The 23,597-nt window shown below is 44.7% G+C and overlaps 1 protein-coding gene across 1 annotated transcript in view; it reads left to right on the forward strand.

The window, feature by feature from the left end:
• Positions 1–23,597, forward strand: part of LOC122926313 (membrane frizzled-related protein) — an 85,436-nt gene that overhangs the window by 18,690 nt on the left and 43,149 nt on the right. Inside the window, exons 4-6 of the mRNA XM_044277686.1 lie at positions 11,540–11,642; positions 18,759–18,872; positions 22,423–22,527. Coding sequence (XP_044133621.1) covers positions 11,540–11,642; positions 18,759–18,872; positions 22,423–22,527 — 322 coding nt within the window. The remainder of the gene's footprint in view (positions 1–11,539; positions 11,643–18,758; positions 18,873–22,422; positions 22,528–23,597) is intronic.

A 23,597-nucleotide genomic window follows, 5' to 3' on the forward strand; every position in this document is an offset into this window, starting at 1 on the left:
AGCAGGGGTCACTTCGAGAGGCCTGAGCTCCTGGTGTCATCTAGCGGTCGTGTCTTGACCAGCAACCCAGCGGTTCTTGAATGGTTGACTCAGACATCCACTTTGTCCCAAGTGACATTAGACACCCCTAGCCAAGAGTCGGTGGGTTCGTCAGACACAACTCTTAGTTGGCATGGCCCGGGAGCATGACTTGTGCCCTCAACTGTCCTCAACCTGCCTCCGGTAGGTGGGCAAGTAGTGATGAGGCATGGGATCTGGTGATGCGAGCGGTCAGGCTCCTGGCTCAGAGACCGTTGAGGAGGACATCAGTGACGTGCAGACAGTACTGGATGATGATGTAGCCGCTGCAATTAGGAGCCGGGTGATGAAGGGGCTTCATCATCATCGGGAGAAGAGGGTGGCAGCTTGCACGTAAGGCAGTGGCGGGCCAGCAAGTCGGTAGAATGGCCAGGAGTCAGCAGGGTGGTAGCAGTGGAAGGTCGGGAGCCAAAGGTGCCTGGGGTAGACCTCCCGCTTCGCAGGAGCCTACCTGCCCAGAAAGTAATGGTGCAGGGGTTCACGAAGGCAGCGGCGGTAGCAGGCAGTCAGTGCGGAGTGTTGGGGGTAAAATCACCTACTCGGCGGTGTGGCAGTTTTTTGTTAAGTCACCGGAGGAGGTGAACATGGCCATTTGCCGAATCTGTGAGCAGAAGGTGAATGTTGGCACCACAGCCCTGCGTCAACATATGCAGCGTCACCATAAAGTGGCCTGGGAGAACCGTGGCTCCAATGTGGTGGTCCAGCCTGCTGCAGCAACCGCTGCATCACCCAGTGGCAAGCCTTAGATTTCAGGCAGTCAAGGCTCCACCACCTCAGCCAAAGGGAGCTGTCTGTCCTTCCCATCATCTACCGGTCCTGATGCTCCTGCTCCTCGTCCTCCTACCCCTCGTCAGTCATTCCATCAGCAATCAATCACCAAAGCAATTGCCTAGAGACAACAGTATGCGTGCACTCATCCAGCGGCGCAGAAGTTGAACGTGCTCCTGGCCAGGTTGCTGGTGCTGCAGTCCCTCCCTTTCCAAGTGGTGGACTCTGCACCTTTCAGAGTACTGATGGCTTGTGCCAAGCCGAGGTGGAGAGTCCCAAGCCGTCATTTCTTTGCCAAAAAGGCAGTACCAGCCCTGCACAAATATGTAGAACAGACGGTGGGCCAGTCCTTCAGCCTGTCGGTGTCTGTCAAAGTGCACGGCAGCTCCGACGTGTGGAACTATAACTATGGTCAATGACAATATATGTCCTTTATTGCCCACTGGGTAAATGTGGTTCCTGCCCAGCCAAAGCAGCAACTTGGCCAGGTGACGCCGCTCCTGCCTCCACATTCTCACGCTGTTGGTCCTGCGACAGTGTCCGCCTCTGCCTCCTCATCCTCCACCGTGTCCTCAGCCCCCACTGCAGGTACAATTCACAGTGCTCCTCCAGCATACCACATGTGCAGGACATGGTGGTGTTATGCTGTTCTACACCTCGTTTGCCTGGGCGAATGGAGTCACACAGGGGAGGAACTGCTCCATGTCCTTAATCAAGAAATCGAATCCTGGCTTTGTCCGCGACAACTCAAAATCGGAACCATGGTGACCGACAACGGAAAGAACATGGTGTCGGCGCTGCCTCAAGCCCTGCATGGCGCACATGTTCAATCTGGTTGTCAAGCGGTTTCTGAAGTCTTCCATCCATCTGCAAGACATCCTAAATATGGCCAGGAAACTTTGCATGCACTTCAGCCACTCGTACACCGCCAAGCACACCCTCCTTAAGCTGCAGCGGCAGAACGGCGTCCCCCAACATAGGCTGATATGTGACGTTTTCACCCGTTGGAGTTCCACCCTCCATATGTTGGACCGACTATACGAACAGAGAAAGGCCATAAACTTTTTTCTTGATGATCCAAGCTGACAGGAGTACACCCCTGTGTAACTTCGATGTCAGACAGTTGTAGCTTATGTATGATACCTGCCGTTTGCTCAGGCCCGTTGAGGATCCCACGTTATTTGTCAGTCGTCAGGACTATGGGATGAACGTCATTCCACTGCTTCATATCCTGGAACAGATGCTGGTAAATCTGGCTGGTCAGGGGACTGGAGACGTAGCCCCTAAATCTCATGGACACATGAGCCCTGTGGGGGCTGAACTGGAGGAGGACATTGGAGCACAAGCAATGTTTAGCGAAATGGGTGGTTTTTCTACACAGGTGACAGGAGAGGCGGAGCAGGAGCAGCCGGAGGAGCAAGAGGGATATAAGGAAGATGAGGCAAATGACCCAGGCACACCGTGGCAGTATTCAGTGGAGATGGAGGCAGGGAGTCCCTTTGAGTCAATTGAGCAAATGGCCCGCTGCATTGCATGCTCACTTGCTTGGGTAGTGACAGCTGAATTGTCACCATATGGCAGAGAGATGACTTCTGGCTCTCCACCTTATTGGACCCTCACTACCGGTCCAAAATGGGGGCCTTTTTTTTTTACACCCACTGAGAGAGAGAACAAACTGAACTACTATATATCCTATGTAGTCAGTTGGCCGCTGCCTATCTGCGCCATAGTCTTCTCGCAGGTCTGACCGGGGGGGCCCTCAGTGCTCTCGTTCCACTGCTATGGCTGCTGTGGCAGGGTGGGGGGGTAGGAGCAGTTCCAGCTCCATCAGCAGCAGCTTGAGTCTAGAGTCGATAATGAGCAGCTTTCTTAACCTGCCTAGTGAAGAAACTACTCACCAGCAGCAGCTAAACCTGGAGCAGAACCTGAACCAGCAGGTGGTGGCATACTTGGACAGCACCCTGCCAACCCCACATTGAAGATCCGCTGAACTACTGGGCAGCCAAACTGGATTTGTGGCCGCAACTGGCCGAGTTTGCCCTGGAAAAGCTGTCCTGCCCGGCCAGTAGTGTGGCATCAGAGCTGGTGTTTAGTGCGGCAGGGCCTTTGTCAAGATGAATCAGGCGTGGATCAGCCAGGATTTCCACCCACCAATGCCTGATGCATCAGATTAGATCCTCCATGCTGCCTCACCCAAACCCTGACAAAAGAGACCGGTTTCTTCTGGCTACCTGCCTCAGCTACTATTCTGATGCTGCCACCTGCCTGATGCCACACATCTGATGCCAAGTGCTCCCTCTTACACCCACCATCGTCAGCGGGTACTGTTATTGCCACCCACCTCCCCTTTCTGTCACCAGGTCACTATGTGGTCTCCTGATGCTGCTGCCACCTCACCACTCAGATCTCCTCATGCTGCTACTGCCGCCTCCACACTATGTCACCTTGCCAGTCTGTGGCCTCCTCATGCTGCTGCTACCTCCACACTATGTCACCTTGCCAGTCTGTGGCCTTCTCATGCTGCTGCTGCCACCTCCAAACTCTGTCATTGTGCCACTCTGTGGTCTCTTCATGCTTCTGCCACCTTCACACTCTGTCATTGTGCCACTCTGTGGTCTCCTCATGCTGCTGCTGCCACCTCCACACTATGTCACCTTGCCAGTCTGTGGCCTCCTCATGCTGCTGCTGCCACCTCCACACTCTGTCATTGTGGCACTCTGTGGTCTCTTCATGCTGCTGCTGCTACCACCTCCACACTATGTCACCTTGCCAGTCTGTGGCCTCCTCATGCTGCTGCTAACTCAACACTATGTCACCTTGCTAGTCTGTGGCCTCCTCTTGCTGGTGCTTTCACCTCCAAACTATGTCACCTTGCAAGTCTGTGGCCTCCTCATGCTTTTGCTACCTCCACACTATGTCACCTTGCCAGTCTGTGGCCTCCTCATGCTTTTGCTGCCACCTCCACACTCTGTCATTGTGCCACTCTGTGGTCTCCTCATGCTTCTGCCACCTCCACACTCTGTCATTGTGCCACTCTGTGGTCTCCTCATGCTGCTGCTGCTACCACCTCCACACTATGTCACCTTGCCAGTGTGTGGCCTCCTCATGCTGCTGTTAACTCAACACTATGTCACCTTTCCAGTCTGTGGCCTCCTCTTGCTGGTGTTGCCATCTCCACACTATGTCACCTTGCCAGTCTGTGGCCTACTCATGCTGCTGCTGCCACCTCCACACTATGTCACCTTGCCAGTCTGTTGCCTCCTCTTGCTGCTGCTGCCACCTCCACACTATGTCACTGGGCCACTCTGTGGCTTCCTCATGCTGCTGCCACCTCAATACTATGTAAATAGGCCACTCTATGGTCTCCTCATGCTGCTGCTACCTCAACACTATGTCATTGGGCCACTCTGTGGTCTCCTCATTATGCTGCTACCTCAACACTGTCATTGGGCCACTCTGTGGACTTCTCAAGCTGTTCTCCCACCCTCTCCACTCCATGACTGTGCCACTATTTTGCCTTTTTGGCTTGGTTGACATCATTTATTTGACCCTTCTTCTGATCTGTCAGAAGGAAGGAAAAATGAGACACACAACGGATCCTGTCTGTGTAGCAGCTGTAAGGCCTGTATGGTCCCATCAGAATTGGCTTATGATTTGGTAGCCAAAAGCAGGAGTGGGTACAAAACACAGAAGACATGCAAATATTCCATTCACGTGTCATCTCTGTTTTGGATCCACTCCTGTTTTATTTTTGATTTAGCAATACTGCTGGATTACTGACCAAATGCTGACCGAGTGAAGGCAGATGCTCAACAGACAGGATGCGGTTTTTGGGGGGTTATTGTTCTGATGGATCAGAGGGGTTGGTGTTGGGTATATCTGTAAAAACGTGTTGGTTCTCTTTCTCTCTCTCTCTCTCTCTCCTTATACCAAGATGGATGCTGTTACAGTTTGCTGAAATGTCTTGTATGTTTGGAACTTAATCCACACAAGTAAACCAAGTCCTCCCTCATCACAAGCTACTTGTGTCTTCTCTAACCCACAACCAACAAGAGGAAGGGCAAAACAATCGGTGACGTCAACGCAAACTTACTGCAGACACCCTCCTCGATTCTGTCAGGGGGCTCTACTTGTATAAGCGTTTAACAAAACAGGTTCTGTAGACATCTATGTGGAATCAGCTGACGACGGTGTAAAAGGGGTGCGCTCTTTCACGCTACAATAGGATCTTGGGCCTCTGCATGGTTCTTTATACCTGGCGCTAACATCGACCTGTAAGGCAGAGTTCACACTTGAGGTATTTGGTCAGTTTTGGCCCTGTGACTGCCCTAATAAGTGAAGTTTCCAGTGATTCTAAGAGTGATGCCTGTCATCTGCATGTCATACTGAATCACAGTATTGTTTCACTATCACAGCAGACTCCCTATATGTGTTACTGCAAGGCACAATGTTCTACACCACTATAAAGGCTCAGCCAGGAAATAGCTGTTTTTTAACACGATTCGTCGTAAGTAAATTCGAATCAAATCGAATCTTTTCGGAAAATTCAGCGAACCGGCTGAATCAAATTTTTGAGAAATTTGCTCATCTCTACTTATAACATACAGACACACTCCTCCTTCTTATAGCATACAGACACACTCCGACTCCTTATAACATACAGACACACTTCACCTCCTTATAACATACAGACATACTCCGACTCCTTATAACATACAGACAGACCCACTCCTCCTTATAACATAGGCTATTTTCACACTGGTGTTTTGTGCAGATCCATCATGGACGGATCCGTTCAGATAATACAACCATCTGCGTCCGTTCAGAACGGATCCGTTTGTATTATCTTTAACATAGCCAAGACGGATCCGTCTTGAACACCATTGAAAGTCAATGGAGGATGGATCCGTTTTCTATTGTGCCAGATTGTGTCATAGAAAACGGATCTGTCCCCATTGACTTACATTGTGTGTCAGGACGGATCCAGTTGGCTCAGTTTCATCAGACGGACAGCAGAATGCTGCAAGCAGCGTTTTGGTGTCCGTCTCCAAAGCAGAATGGAGACTGAACTGATGTAAACTGATGCATTCTGAGCGGATCCTTTTCCATTCAGAATGCATTAGAATGCAAACTGCTCAGTTTTGGACTGCTTGTGAGAGCCCTGAACGGATCTTACAAATGGAAAGCCAAAACGCGAGTGTGAAAGTAGACATACAGACACACTTCTCCTTATAAGATACAGACACACTCATCCTTATAACATACAGACACACTCCTCCCTCTTATAACATACAACACACTCCTCCCCCTTATAACATACAGACACACTCCTCCCCCTTATAACATACAGACACACTCCTCCCTCTTATAACATACAGACACACTCCTCCCCCTTATAACATACAGACACACTCCTCCCTCTTATAACATACAGACACACTCCTTCTCCTTATAACATACAGACACACTCCTCCTTATAACATACAGACACACTCCTCCTTATAACATACAAACACACTCCTCCTTATAACATACAGACACACTCCTCCCTCTTATAACATACAGACACACTCCTCCCCCTTATAACATACAGACACACTCCTCCTTATAACATACAAACACACTCCTCCTTATAACATACAGACACACTCCTCCCTCTTATAACATACAGACACACTCCTCCCCCTTATAACATACAGACACACTCCTCCCTCTTATAACATACAGACACACTGCTCCCCCTTATAACATACAGACACACTCCTCCTTATAAAATACAGACACACTTCCTATAACATACAGACACACTCCTCCTCCTTATAACATACAGACACAATTCTCCTTATAACATACAGACACAATGCTCCTTATAACATACAGACACACTTCCTATAACATACAGACACACTCCTCCTCCTTATAACATACAGACACAATTCTCCTTATAACATACAGACACACTCCTCCTTATAACATACAGACACACTCCTCCTTATAACATACAGACACACTCCTCCTTATAAAATACAGACACACTCCTCCTTATAACATACAGACACACTCCTCCCTCTTATAACATACAGACACACTCCTCCCCCTTATAACATACAGACACACTCCTCCCTCTTATAACATACAGACACACTGCTCCCCCTTATAACATACAGACACACTCCTCCTTATAAAATACAGACACACTTCTTATAACATACAGACACACTCCTCCTCCTTATAACATACAGACACAATGCTCCTTATAACATACAGACACAATGCTCCTTATAACATACAGACACACTCCTCCTTATAACATACAGACACACTCCTCCTTATAACATACAGACACACTCCTCCTTATAATATACAGACACACTCCTCCTTATAACATACAGACACACTCCTCCTTATAACATACAGACACACTCCTCCTTATAAAATACAGACACACTCCTCCTTATAACATACAGACACACTCCTCCTTATAACATACAGACACAATGCTCCTTATAAAATACAGACACACTTCCTATAACATACAGACACACTCCTCCTCCTTATAACATACAGACACAATTCTCCTTATAACATACAGACACACTCCTCCTTATAACATACAGACACACTCCTCCTTATAACATACAGACACACTCCTCCTTATAACATACAGACACACTCCTCCTTATAAAATACAGACACACTCCTCCTTATAACATACAGACACACTCCTCCCTCTTATAACATACAGACACACTCCTCCCCCTTATAACATACAGACACACTCCTCCCTCTTATAACATACAGACACACTGCTCCCCCTTATAACATACAGACACACTCCTCCTTATAAAATACAGACACACTTCTTATAACATACAGACACACTCCTCCTCCTTATAACATACAGACACAATGCTCCTTATAACATACAGACACAATGCTCCTTATAACATACAGACACACTCCTCCTTATAACATACAGACACACTCCTCCTTATAACATACAGACACACTCCTCCTTATAATATACAGACACACTCCTCCTTATAACATACAGACACACTCCTCCTTATAACATACAGACACACTCCTCCTTATAAAATACAGACACACTCCTCCTTATAACATACAGACACACTCCTCCTTATAACATACAGACACAATGCTCCTTATAAAATACAGACACACTTCCTATAACATACAGACACACTCCTCCTCCTTATAACATACAGACACAATTCTCCTTATAACATACAGACACACTTCTCCTTATAAGATACAGACACACTCATCCTCATAATAACATACAGACACACTCCTCCTTATAACATACAGACACACTCCTCCTTATAATCCTCCTTATAACATACAGACACACTCCTCCCTCTTATAACATACAGACACACTCCTCCCCCTTATAACATACAGACACACTCCTCCCTCTTATAACATACAGACACACTGCTCCCCCTTATAACATACAGACACACTCCTCCTTATAAAATACAGACACACTTCTTATAACATACAGACACACTCCTCCTCCTTATAACATACAGACACAATGCTCCTTATAACATACAGACACAATGCTCCTTATAACATACAGACACACTCCTCCTTATAACATACAGACACACTCCTCCTTATAACATACAGACACACTCCTCCTTATAAAATACAGACACACTTCTTATAACATACAGACACACTCCTTCTCCTTATAACATACAGACACACTCCTCCTTATAACATACAGACACACTCCTCCTTATAACATACAGACACACTCCTCCCCCTTATAACATACAGACACACTCCTCCCTCTTATAACATACAGACACACTGCTCCCCCTTATAACATACAGACACACTCCTCCTTATAAAATACAGACACACTTCTTATAACATACAGACACACTCCTCCTCCTTATAACATACAGACACAATGCTCCTTATAACATACAGACACAATGCTCCTTATAACATACAGACACACTCCTCCTTATAATATACAGACACACTCCTCCTTATAACATACAGACACACTCCTCCTTATAATATACAGACACACTTCTTATAACATACAGACACACTCCTCCTTATAAAATACAGACACACTTCTTATAACATACAGACACACTCCTTCTCCTTATAACATACAGACACACTCCTCCTTATAACATACAGACACACTCCTCCTTATAACATACAAACACACTCCTCCTTATAACATACAAACACACTCCTCCTTATAACATACAGACACACTCCTCCTTATAACATACAAACACACTCCTCCTTATAACATACAGACACACTCCTCCTTATAACATACAGACACACTCCTCCTTATAATATACAGACACACTCCTCCTTATAATATACAGACACACTCCTCCTTATAACATACAGACACACTCCTCCTTATAACATACAGACACACTCCTCCTTATAAAATACAGACACACTCCTCCTTATAACATACAGACACACTCCTCCTCCTTATAACATACAGACACACTCCTCCTCCTTATAACATACAGACACACTCCTCCTCCTTATAACATACAGACACACTCCTCCTCCTTATAACATACAGACACACTCCTCCTCCTTATAACCAGTGGCGTACATACAATCCATGGGGCCCCTGTGCGAAACTGATCCATGGCCCCCCCCCCCCCCCCGCCGCCGCCCCCCCAGTGGCAGATCCAGAGCCTGGTCTCAGGAGGGGCACTTCCCCGGGCAATAGGAGATTATGGGGCCCCTGTGTCCCAGCCCAGTCGGCCACACCTACGCACAGCCCTACCTATATATCGCGCCCATACCTCTTACATCCAGTGACGTCTCCTTTGATATACAGTAGATCTTTCTTCATTTTCTCCATTCAGACCGGACCACCATGATGATTTCTTTCAGCCATCTCTCATCTCTGCAGAGTTTGACAGACAGACAGACATCTTAGTTTCCTACCCCCATCAGACCTCAGATCAGCCCAAAGACCCCCATCAGACACCCAGTCAGCCCACAGATCAGTCCAAAGACGCCCAGTCAGCCCCCATTAGACCTCAGATAAGCCCAAAGACCCCCAGTCAGCCCCCATCAGACCTCAGATCAGCCCAAAGACCCCCATCAGACCTCAGATCAGCCCAAAGACCCCCACTCAGCCCCCATGCCCATCAGACCCCCCCACTCAGCCACCAGATCAATCATCAGCCCAAAGACCCCCAGCCCCCCCAGTCATCCCCCATGCCCATCAGACCTTAGATCAGCCCAAAGACCCCCCATCAGACCCCACACATAGACACCAGATCAATCAGCCCAAAGACCCCCAGCCCCCCATGCCCATCAGACCTCAGATCAGCCCAAAGACCCCCCCCATCAGCCACCAGATCAATCATCAGCCATATTGCTGAAAGCAAAGACCCCTCAGATGATCAGATCAGCCCAGGCCCCAAAACCCCCAATCTGGCAATCCCATCAATAAATTCAGCCCCCCAGGGCCCCACTGCTGCTGGTCATTATTCTCAGGCCAGGGCCCCCACTACTCGAGTCAGTGCCCTGAGGCAGGCTTTTCCTGCCAGAGTGCCAGTGCCAGTGCAAACCCTCCCCCACCCGGTCATCTGCCAGGGGCCGGGGGGGGGGGGGGGGCCTGGGGGCCCTCACTACTACTCCAACAACTCCAGTGTCATAGTGAGTCAGAGTCAGTGCACTGTGCCGCGGGCCGCTTTTCCTTACTTACCGAGTTACCGGCTGGCGGCTGCTGCGGCGCTGTCTAGGGCAGGGGAACTTCTGTCTTCACTCTTCTAGTTGGCGGTCCTCACTCTTCGTCCGTCCTCTCTCACGTCCGGATCCCGTCTGCTGCGTGAGTTCAGGCGCGCGCGCATGTTCCCGCGAGACCTGCCACAGGAGTTCACAGGTCTCGCGGGATTGACGCCGTGCTCACTCCTGCCCGGGCCCGGCGCTGATCACAAGGGGGCAAGTAATAATAAAGTCAGACGCAGCAGCAGGGGCCAGGGGTCTGCAGGTGGCCGGGCCCCCTGGGGTGCTGGGCCCGGTCGCAACTGCGACCCCTATATGTACGCCACTGCTTATAACATACAGACACACTCCTTCTTATAACATACAGACACACTCCTCCTTCTTATAACATACAGACACACTCCTCCTTATAACATACAGACATACGCCACCTCTGTATAACATACAGACACACTCCTCCTCCATTCCTCTGTTATTTCTCCCTGAAATGTATGAATAAGTGGACAACTGGGTGTTTCCACTCCAGTTGTGAAAGGGTTGTGTCCCTACACAGTCTGCTACTGTCAGCACTTATTGTACAGGGCCAGACTAGGTAGAGACACCCACCCCCCAACTTGTAACACCTAGTTGTTAATTCCCTATAGTTTTTTTTAAATATATATATGGATCAATAAGAGGATATTTCTCCAAGCAACCCTTTCTTAACCCTGAGGAAGGCACTGATTGGTTGTTATCTCTCCAACCAATCGTAACAAAAACACACACTAACTTACGATGGCCCATGAGAGGCCATTGTCAGTTCAGTTACTCACATGTTGAGGCCTTCAAAAGTTTGGGATCACCGAACAGTCTAATTGTGTCCTGATATTGTCATGATAATTCTATCTCCTAAAAATAAATCATTCAATCTGAGTTTTTCCATCTGTGACAGGTGAAGTACTGCAACCTTGTCTTTGACCCTGTATCAGAGCTGTTAACAACGGGATCGTCCGTAGAGAGGGACTTCGTCCAACATTCCTGTCAGCTCAGCACTGGTAAGAAAAACTTGGAAAGTAAAATTTGATAATATATTTTAGAAACTTATATAAAAGGAGAAACAGTAACCAAAGAGCACAATGGGAAGACATGAAAGACGTAAAGAAGGGTGCGGTGGGGTAAGGGGTTGGTCTCGAAGGAGATTTGAAATTAGTTGCGATAACCCACAAAGCAAAGCTTTCAACTTTCTTTCTCAGGGTAAGGAGGCATTCACAGGACTGTGGGGCCGCCGTGCCCGTGTTGTGGACCTCAAACCGCAGGTCCACAAAACACGGACCCAGAAGCCCATGGATCACGCGTAAGCCCTTCCCTGGACTTCTAGGTCGGTGCCTCCGCACCGCCAGAGATAGAACATGTCCTATCTTTCGCCACATCTTGCGGATCACGGACCCATTGATGTCAATGAATCCGCTCTGCAATGCACAGCGCACAAGGCCAGTGCCCATGTTTTATGGACCTGCAACACGGCAGCCCTACGGTCCTGTGAATGCCCTGTAAGGTATACTGCTGTAATCATCTATCAAGAATGTTATATCAACTTCCCCTGGCACTGCTGTTCTGCCACTGCCCTGGTCCCTGCTTCTCTCCACCTCCTCGTCTGACACATAGGAAATGGCTTGGACTGACTACTGCAGCAGTGATTGGCTCAGTGGGCAGTCCAAGCCATTTCCTGAGTGTCATGCCCAGGATCATGAAGTGGAGAGGAGCGAGGACTGGAGCAGCATTTTAAACAGCAGCGGAAGGGGAACCAGTGAGGTGAGTAACGATTCTTTTTTATTTTTAAACCATTCTACCTCCTTTATAAAATAAAATTGTTCCCCTGGAAAAATTCCTTAGAGTCTTTTTTTTTCCAGAATTTTGGAGATCAATAATTCTTTCATTGCTCTCTCAAGAAATTACAAAGAACATCCCTCTGCAGCCTGCATTACATGAACAGCCTATTTCAGTGGGAACCATGTACTGCAGGGCTATTAAAGGGGTTGGTCAATTTTGAAAACTAATTTTTATGTACCCGATTAGGGAATTTGGCATTAATAGAGTGTGGTTCTTTGTTCAGGTGCTTATCTGTTGTACAGTAGTTATACAGAGCGTCTCTGGCTCTAGAAGACCTGTATGTCCACCCTTATACAGACAGCCCATAAATACCAGAAAAGGCTGCATGGCCCAAGAAAACCACAACAGAGTGCACATCCACTAGATATAAAAGCAATATAACAATTTTATTAGAACACATAGACATACAGACATTATTAAAAAATTGTATATAATCAGTCATGTGCTGGTATAAAATAAGACCAAACACAAACACAGAATCCACCAAGGTCCAAAAATGAGGACTCAGTGTGTATAGCCCAAGATGAAATAACAAAATAACAATCAATGCAAAACCAAACAAAGAAAATAGAAAATTGCAGCTCTCACCTGTTGCACCTGTTGTGAGCACGGACGCCAGCCTGGACACGGCTGTTACTTAGGACTTGCAAGAAAATCGATGAGAAAATCCAGCTCTTTTAAACAACAGGAAACACTTTATTTATGCGGTAAAAACTTTCCAATCCTCATACGCAAAAAACAATCTACGCGTTTCGGACCCTCATGTTTCGGTCCTTAATCATGACATAAATGACATATACCAAGCAGTTACTTATATACTCCTCCCACACCAGTCCATAGTGGTTTAGATGTCACATGACTAGAAGCTGCTTGATAAGATCAGAACACATAATATTCATTTTTTTTTTTTACTTTCACAGTCTAATAAAATCAAGTCAAAGAAAAATCTTCAATTCGGCTACAGACATATAATCAGTTATACTGCAAGATCAAATCCTGTCTTTTATTTAGACTTATTGGAATACATGTACTTAGTTGGAACATCCAGAAAGCCTCTTGTTTAGAAGCTTCCTCCGATGGTCTCCACCTCGCAAGGGAGCTGTAACCCTTTCTATACCTTGTGCAGTCAGGGCTGAAAAGTCGCCTCCGTGTACTACAGCAAAGTGCAGACTGGCAGCAGAGACGTTTCTTGTCTTGAAATGGGGTACGTCAGAAATATGTTTTCTTATTCTGGTTTTGATTTCATTTGTTGTGCTGCCTACATCCTGAAGTGAGCAGACCTCACATGTGATGAAATACACGGCAAATCTGGTATTACAGTTCAGATAAGCCTTCATCTCAAATTTCTTACCGTTTGCCGTGGATTCAAAGGTTATGCTCCATTTCATGTGGCTGCAACAAATACATCTGCCATGCCCGCACTTATAGCTTCCTCTGTTGGTTAACCATGTCAGTTGTGTTGTGGGGATATCGACATAGAGACTGGGGCTCAGCATATTTCCCAGTGTTAGCGCCCGTCGCGCCACACACTTAATACCGCTTCTTGTGTTCTTAGACCAGTTTTTATCATAACTTAGTACAGGAAGATGTTTTTTAATAATTTGGCATATATTCCCTAAACTCCTCACTGTAACACGTGGAGAACATAATAGCATTGTCACTAGATGAATTGTTCTTATCTCGTTTACAATTATTATTATTACTTTTATTTTCCGGAAAAAACTGAACTTTTCTATCCAGTGACAATGCAAGATCTCTATGGCCTGATATCATCTTTGGTGCATATAGTCTGTGTTCCAACCTTTTCTCAACCTTATTGGACTCCCTCCTAAATGTATCCGCATCAGTGCAATTTCATCTGGTGCGGATCATCTCCCCTTTGGGAATGTTGCGAAAAACATGGGGGGAGTGACATGAAGTTGCCAGTAATATTGTATTGCCCGCTGTGTCTTTCCTATATGTGGAAATATGGATACCCGACACAGATACATCACCCCTAAGATATAAATTCAGGAAGTGAGTAGACCTGGCATCATATTGGCAATCAAAGGAAATGGTGTCAAGACATTGATTCAGATAGGCAAAGAAAGGTGGTATGGCCGCCACATCACCCAACCAAATGAACAACAGGTCGTCGATGTAACGGCCATACCATCTAATGGACTCAGAAAAGGGATTGGTGTCCACGAGGAGAAAACGCTCCTCCCACAACGCCATAAAAATGTTGGCAATGGATGGGGAGAACTTGGCCCCCGTGGACACGCTTGACCTCTGTAAATAATATGTGTTTCAAGAGAAAATCTGTCACCATTTCGATGTATTCCTGCAATACCAAAGTGTAATCACTATATGCATGCAGGAACCATCGAAAGGGCCATCAATGCAAAATTGTGTGGGATGTTTGTATATAAGGACACCACATCTGACGTAATCCAGGCATATGTATCCTTCCATTCTAAACTTTCGAATGCCTGTAGCACAGATCCGATGTCCTTAATATATCCAGGAATTCAATGAACAAGGGGTTGGAGAAGTGAATCAACCCATTCAGAAAGTTTTTCCAAAAAGGATCCTATCGACACCACAATGGGTCTCCTAGGTGGGGGAAAAAACGTTCTTATGAATTTTTTGCGGCGCATGAAAGATGGAAATAATTGGATATTGTACAGTTGTGGCCAAAAGTTTTGAGAATGACACAAATATTAGTTTTCACAAAGTTTGCTGCTAAACTTCTTTTAGATCTTTTTTTAGTTGTTTCTGTGATGTAGTGAAATATAATTACACGCACTTCATACGTTTCAAAGGCTTTTATCGACAATTACATGAAATTTATGCAAAGAGTCAGTATTTGCAGTGTTGGCCCTTCTTTTTCAGGACCTCTGCAATTCGACTGGGCATGCTCTCAATCAACTTCTGGGCCAATTCCTGACTGATAGCAACCCATTCTTTCATAATCACTTCTTGGAGTTTGTCAGAATTAGTGGGTTTTTGTTTGTCCACCCGCCTCTTGAGGATTGACCACAAGTTTTCAATGGGATTAAGATCTGGGGAGTTTCCAGGCCATGGACCCAAAATGTCAACGTTTTGGTCCCCGAGCCACTTAGTTTTCACTTTTGCCTTATGGCACGGTGCTCCATTGTGCTGAAAATGCATTGTTCTTCACCAAACTGTTGTTGGATTGTTGGAAGAAGTTGCTGTTGGAGGGTGTTTTGGTGCCATTCTTTATTCATGGCTGTGTTTTGGGGCAAAATTGTGAGTGAGCCCACTCCCTTGGATGAGAAGCAACCCCACACATGAATGGTCTCAGGATGCTTTACTGTTGGCATGACACAGGACTGATGGTAGCGCTCACCTTTTCTTCTCCGGACAAGCCTTTTTCCTGATACCCCAAACAATCAGAAAGAGGCTTCATCTGAGAATATCCATTTACAATATTTTCTGCAGAAGATCAATCTGTCCCTGATGTGTTTTTTTGGAGAGAAGTGGCTTCTTTGCTGCCCTTCTTGACACCAGGCCATCTTCCAAAAGTCTTCGCTTCACTGTGCGTGCAGATGTGCTCACACCTGCCTGCTGCCATTCCTGAGCAAGCTCTGCACTGGTGGCACTCCGATCCCGCAGCTGAATCCTCTTTAGGAGACGATCCTGGCGCTTGCTGGACTTTCTTGGACGTCCTGAAGCCTTCTTAACAAAACTTGAACCTCTTTCCTTGAAGTTCTTGATGATCCTATAAATTGTTGATTGAGGTGCAATCTTAGTAGCCACAATGTCCTTGCCTGTGAAGCCATTTTTATGCAACGCAATGATGGCTGCACGCGTTTCTTTGCAGGTCACTATGGTTAACAATGGAAGAACAATGATTTATTTACAGAGGTCAAGCGTGTCCACGGGGGCCAAGTTCTCCCCATCCATTGCCAACATTTTTATGGCGTTGTGGGAGGAGCGTTTTCTCCTCGTGGACACCAATTCCTTTTCTGAGTCCATTAGATGGTATGGCCGTTACATCGACGACCTGTTGTTCATTTGGTCGGGTGATGTGGCGGCCATACCACCTTTCTTTGCCTATCTGAATCAATGTCTTGACACCATTTCCTTTGATTGCCGATATGATGCCAGGTCTACTCACTTCCTGGATTTATATCTTAGGGGTGATGTATCTGTGTCGGGTATCCATATTTCCACATATAGGAAAGACACAGCGGGCAATACAATATTACTGGCAACTTAATGTCACCTCCCCATGTTTTCCGCAACATTCCCAAAGGGGAGATGATCCGCACCAGACGAAATTGCACTGATGCGGATACATTTAGGAGGGAGTCCAATAAGGTTGAGAAAAGGTTGGAACACAGACTATATGCACCAAAGATGATATCAGGCCATAGAGATCTTGCATTGTCACTGGATAGAAAAGTTCAGTTTTTTCCGAAAAATAAAAGTAATAATAATAATTGTAAACGAGATAAGAACAAGTCATCTAGTGACAATGCTATTATGTTCTCCAAGTGTTACAGTGAGGAGTTTAAAGAATATATGCCAAATTATTAAGAAACATCTTCCTGTACTGAGTTGTGGTAACAACTGGTCTAAGTACACAAGAAGCGGTATTTAGTGTGTGGCGCGACGGGCGCCAACACTGGGAAATATGCTGAGCCCCAGTCTCTACATCGATATCCTCACAACACAACCGACATGGTTAACCAACAGAGGAAGCTATAAGTGCGGGCAGGGCAGATGTATTTGTTGCAGCTACATGAAAAGGAGCAGAACCTTTGAATCCACGGCAAACGGTAAGAAATTTGAGATGAAGGCTTATCTGAACTGTAATACCAAATTTGCCGTGTATTTCATCACATGTGAGGTCTGCTCACTTCAATATGTAGGCTGCACAACAAATTAAATCAAAACCAGAATAAGAAAACATATTTCTGACGTACCCCATTTCAAGACAAGAAACATCTCTGCTGCCAGTCTGCACTTTGCTGTAGTACACGGAGGCGACTTTTTTAGCCCTGACTGCACAAGGTATAGAAAGGGTTACAGCTCCCTTGTGAGGTGGAGACCATCGGAGGAAGCTTCTAAACGAGAGGCTTTCTGGATGTTCCAACTAAGTACATGTATTCCAATAGGTCTAAATAAAAGACAGGATTTTATCTTGCAGTATAACTGATTATATGTCTGTAGCCGAATATTGCATTGAAGATTTTTCTTTGACTTGATTTTATTAGACTGTGAAAGTAAAAAAAAAAAAAGAATATTATGTGTTCTGATCTTATCAAGCAGCTTCTAGTCATGTGACATCTAAGCCACCATGGATTGGTGTGGGAAGAGTATATAAGTAACTGCTTGGTATATGTCATTTATGTCAGGATTAAGGACCGAAACACGAGGGTCCGAAACGCGTAGATTGTTTCTTGCGTATGAGGATTGGAAAGTTTTTCTTCATTTAGGTTTTATTGAAATTTTTTCGGTATAACCAAAATAAAGACAGGCGCAAATTCAAACAGTGTGAACAGTTCAACTATGATGTCTACAACACTGTAGTGGGAATACACACCCGTCAATACACAGTGCAAATCATGGAAGAAGAGGATTGGAAAGTTTTTACCGCATCAATAAAGTGTTTCCTGTTGTTTAAAACAGCTGGATTTTCTCATCAATTTTCTTACAAAACCAAACAAAGAATCCTGAATAAAAAGACGATAGTGTGGCATCAAAGCAACTAATACCTGAAAGAAACAACAAATGTGGAAATCGGACTATATGGGTGGACCTGAGTAAATAAGGTAGCGCCCCATGCGTATCGCCGGTGAAGTCCGGCTTCCTCAGAAATCTGATTGGTCACTGTGTAATACATAATTTTTCCTGTTGTGGCGATGCAGGAAAATTTTATCCTTACAGCTACTGTAGGTTTCCTCACAATTTATAGATGCTCCCTGGAGGTCCCAGTTGGGGGACATATTATGATCAGCTTGTCAAGGGATCCTTCGAAAGCAGAAAACCCCTTTAATCATGACTGGTTCCCCCACTGATTAAGATATACCTGAGTATAAAATGCTTGGTTTTTAAATGACTTTTTCAATACTCATCTATAGATGCTTCAGTATTTAAATGGTCATCAATGAACTTGTTTGACACTAGAGGAGGATTTAATTATGAAATATTAAATAATGTGATCTCTTTAGGCCATCAATTACCCTAAGTGCAAACTATATTAGTATAGTAGGCGTAGTAGTAGCTGAGTACTGGCTGTAAATGGACATTAGATGTATTTCTTCTATTAGTTTCTCTACAGAGCAGAAGACTTCAGATGAATCGTCTCACCATACTCATTATTACCACCATTATTCTGGTCTTTGTGTTGATTTTTAGCCTCACGATTGGGATTCTGATGAACAGTGAGTAATGACCAGGACTTGGATTTTCATATTTTTCACATTGGGAACCTATAGGTCGGAGGGCTGACGGGTGTCAGACCCCCGCCAATCTGATATTGATGACCTGTCCTGAGGATAGGTCAACAATTATAAAGTCCCAGAAAACCCCTTTAATAACTTAAATATAACATTCAGAAAATGGAATAACAAGGTCATTCATCCTTTCTGTTTTCTGATGGGGCAAGATCTCTATGAGATGGATTCTATCCAAGAGATTCATGAACCTCCTAATAGTCACGTTAAAATTGGAGAAACCCTCCAAAAAATGTCACTTTTTTATTGTACATTTTTAATGTGTGTCTGCAGTAAATCTTGTTGGTGCACTATTGGACACGATTGCATTTTTAACCCCTTAGTGACGTCATTAATTTTAGCCTTAAAGGGGGTTGTCTCACTTCAGCAAGTGGTATTTATCATGTAGAGAAAGTTAACACAAGGCACCTACTAATGTTTAATGTTATTACCCATTCTGCTTCCTTTGCTGGTTGGATATATTTTTCCATCAAATTATACACTGCTAGTTTCCATGGTTATGACCATCCTGCAATCCATCAGTGGTGGTCGTGCTTGCGCACTAAAGGAAAAAATATGTCAGCCTCTCTGATGACTGGGCACCGTAGGAACGCACATAGGCTGGTGTTTTTTTTATAGTATGCAAGCACTACCACCACTGCTGGATTGCAGGGTGGTCGTAACCATGGAAACGAGAAGTGTATAATGTGATAGAAAAATGAATCCAGCCTGCAAAAGAGGCAATATGGATAATAACAATACATTAGTAAGTGCCTTGTATCAACTTCCTATACATAATAAATGGTATTTGCTGAAGTGACACAACCCCTTTAAGGACCAAAAATATTTTTCCCCTTTGTGTTCTAATAGTCATAACTTTTTTTCTTCTATATTTTTTTATTTTATTTTATTTTTAGGGGAAAGAAAGCATTTTTACATTATTTTGTGAAATTTATTTACGACGTTCACTATGTGGTAAAAATAGCATAACTTTATTATGTGGGTCTGTATGCTGGTGATAATGTCACACTTCTATGTGTTTTTACTATTTTTCCTTTCCTCCTGCAGCCTGTCAGCTCCCCAACTGCCCCCCTTCTCATCCAGACTGAAAGGGAGTGGGAGCGGCTGCTGTAGCTGCTCATATCTCTGGTTTGTATTGTTTGCATGCTAGCATTCCAAGCATCCATACAATACCAGAATGACAGCAATATCTTCAGTACATGGGAAGATATCACTGTTAGAAATCGGGATGTAGTGTATACAGCTGAAAGTGAAAGTAAGAGCAGGTTTTACACACAATTATTCCAGACTCAATTTCTAACAGTGATATCTCCTGTTTAGCTTGGGCTAATGCTGTCATTTTGGTCTTGAATGCTAGCTTGCAAACAAGTTCTATGCTTCCAGTTCCATGCTTCTAGCTGCTACCTTTGAGGAGATATCAGCATCAAAAGCAGCCCTTCCCCCTTCAATTTTTGCCCGAGCTGAGCTCGGGCAGAACAGTTAGGCGGTTAAAGGGATTATCAAAGCTACATACACTGAAGACCTACCTTTAGGATAGGTTGACAATATCAGATCGGTGGAGGTTAGACACTTGGAACCCCAAATGATCAGCTGTTTAGGGCACTCAGCCAAGGTGAATGGGAGCTGAGCTTTAGTACACCAGCACCAGAAACTACACAAAGTATAGAGCTTTCTGCTTCTGTTAGCTTCCAAAATGACTGATACTGAGAATAGGTCAACCATATCTGTAGCCTGGAGAACCCCTTTAAGTCCTGCTTTATCTAAGGCCCTGTTGACATCTCCATGTCCGTATGAAATCTGTTGACAATCGGCCAGTGTTTCATCCATGAAGATATCTGTGAAGAATCCGTGTTTGATCCATATGTCAGTTTTTTTCTCTCCATGTGTTATTTGTCACGCTCAGGTGTGGGAGGGAAACACCACATTGAACATAGGAGGGAAAGGGGTGAGGGAATAAGGCCTGGAAACTAGAGAAATGAGATGGACACCTCCTAGTAAAACCCTAATCAAAGTCCTGACTAACTACCAGTATAAAAAGACCCCACAGGTAGGTGAGTTCATACACAGGAATACCTAATGTTCTAACTTACCCTATAGAACCCTGGTACTAATGTCAGGACTGAGACAACCTGCTCCTCCTAAAGGAAGGATGAACAGGAGTCTCCCTTAGGCCTTAATACAAATGACAGGAAATTGCAACACACAAAATAACCCAAACAAAATACAAAAGGGAAAGAAAACACTTAACTTCAAGTGGCTATGGCAGCACCAGGAACTTAGCCGAGATCCACACACCAGCTTTTCACAACTCAAAAAGAAACTATAAACCGCATAGCATAGAGGATGACCATAATATCCACACCTGGGGAAAGAAGGCGAGGCAAGCACCAAAAACAACACAGACGTCATTTGATCCAAACAGAACACATGTCAGATCAAACCACGTGTTGCCAGTCTCACCGATCTCCTGCCACCTGTCGCGGGAACGTCCGTGACATTATTCATATCCCACGGACACTGCTCAGCTGAAAATTTATTTCCAGAGCATCTCCTTTCAATAGTCTGGTAAAAATCACCAGCAGAACACTAATGCCATTCGTGTTGTGTTGGTGGGTTTTCACTGACCCATAGACTTCAAGTGAGCATGTTTGGTCCATATCACAGACCACAGTGGTCTATGTCTCTGTGATTTTTCCACTGACCCATGGTCATCAGAAAATCACTGACGGGTGAACAAACAGATTAAAATCAATGGGTAAGTGTGATGTCAGCGATTCACTGTAGTGTGAACAAGGCCTAATAGAGAGAAATGGAGTAGCACACACCTTGTAGCACCATGTGCTTTAGAAAGAGCATTCTGCAGACTTATTTATCCCTGAATGTTCATCCAACGACTCAGAAAAGAACATCAAAGCTTGTTATTTTTAGCTTTTGGGGCCAAAATCAAAGCGGATCAGATCTCTCATCCGCAAAATGATTAGCCAATCCAGATGGGAATATCATCTTCCCAGGCTGAATAATCCTGGGTGGGAACATGAATGAACTCATATGTCTTTGTTTTCTACAATGTGCACGTTCTTCTTCATAAGTGCTTACTGTAATAAGTGTTATTATGCCATGGGCTGTACGTGCAATTAATTCTGGAACCCCTCCAGGTAAACCTATCTGGGCTTATTGAACCAGCTCTAGGGGTAATAATTATATTTTTTTCCTGAATTGACTTTATCCATTATCCACAGAATAAGTGATGTGTCTGATCGCCTGATCGCTGGGATCATGCTGATCACAAAAATGGGGGTGTTGTGTTCCCTTCTTCTCCCAACTGCACCCCTCACAATGAGGAGGAACGTAAATGTAGTAGTGGTTCAGCACTCACTTTGCCACTCCAGTCAAAGTCTATGGGAAGAATGGAAGCTAAGTGCAGCGTGGTTGTTCCGTGTGTTTTGTGAAACGTCTATTACTTTTATCCTAAATGCAGAATATAAAGTTGAAGATCTGAAAGCGGTTGTTCTATTGTCCAATCACAGTGCAGCTACTGCCTCGGAAACCAATGTGATCAAGGAATTTACAGAAACACCTTCTGGTAAATCACGGGCTTTTCATTTGACCTTCCGTCTAATCCTGCAATCATGGATGTTGTTAGCATTTCTGTATGTCACACTGTGAACAGAAAAATGAAAAAGTTATGGCTCAAGGAAGATAGTGAAGAAAAAGGAAAACTCAAAAATGAAAAAAAAAAAAAAAAAAACTCTGGTGGCCTAAGTGAAAATCGCAGCATGTTCTATATTCTGCGTTTTTCACGTAACGCAGGCCCCATAGAAATGAATGGGGTTGCGTGAAAACCGCAAGCATCCGCAAGCAAGTGCGGATGCGGTGCGATTTTCACGCATGGTTGCTAGGTGACAGTCTATTCACTGTATTATTTTCCCTTATAACATGGTTATAAGGGAAAATAATAGCATTCTGAATACAGAATGCATAGTACAATAGTGCTGGAGGGGTAAAAAAAATAAAAAAATTAACTCACCTTCTCCTCTTGATCGTGGATTTTTCCGCGCGAGTGCAAAACCTTGTAATGCGTTTTGCACGCGCGTGAGAAAAATCGCGCATGTTTGGTACCCAAACCCGAACTTCTTCACAGAAGTTCGGGCTTGGGATTTATGTTCTGAAGATTGTATTATTTTCCCTTATAACATGGTTATAAGGGAAAATAATAGCATTCTGAATACAGAATGCTTAGTAGGTGATCAATTGAGGGTTAAAAAATAAAAATAAATTAACTCACCTTCTCCTCTTGATCGTGTAGTTCCCGGTCTCTTCTTTACTTCTTTAATGATGAGCTGTTGGCTAAAGGACCTGTGGTGACGTCAGATCACGGTGATGGACCATGTGATTGGAGCATGTGATCTGACGTCACCACAGGTCCTAGCCGGTAGTTCATCATTAAAGAAGTAAAGAAGAGACCGGGAACTATGCGATCAAGAGGGGAAGGTGAGTTAATTTATTTTTTAACCCTCAATTGATCACCTACTAAGCATTCTGTATTCAGAATGCTATTATTTTCCCTTATAACCATGTTATAAGGGAAAATAATACAATCTTCAGAACATCAATCCCAAGCCCGAACTTCTGTGAAGAAGTTCGGGTTTGGGT

The sequence above is a fragment of the Bufo gargarizans genome, chromosome 2 (genome assembly GCF_014858855.1).
Source record: "Bufo gargarizans isolate SCDJY-AF-19 chromosome 2, ASM1485885v1, whole genome shotgun sequence".
In the NCBI taxonomy this organism is placed as follows: Eukaryota; Metazoa; Chordata; class Amphibia; order Anura; family Bufonidae; genus Bufo; species Bufo gargarizans.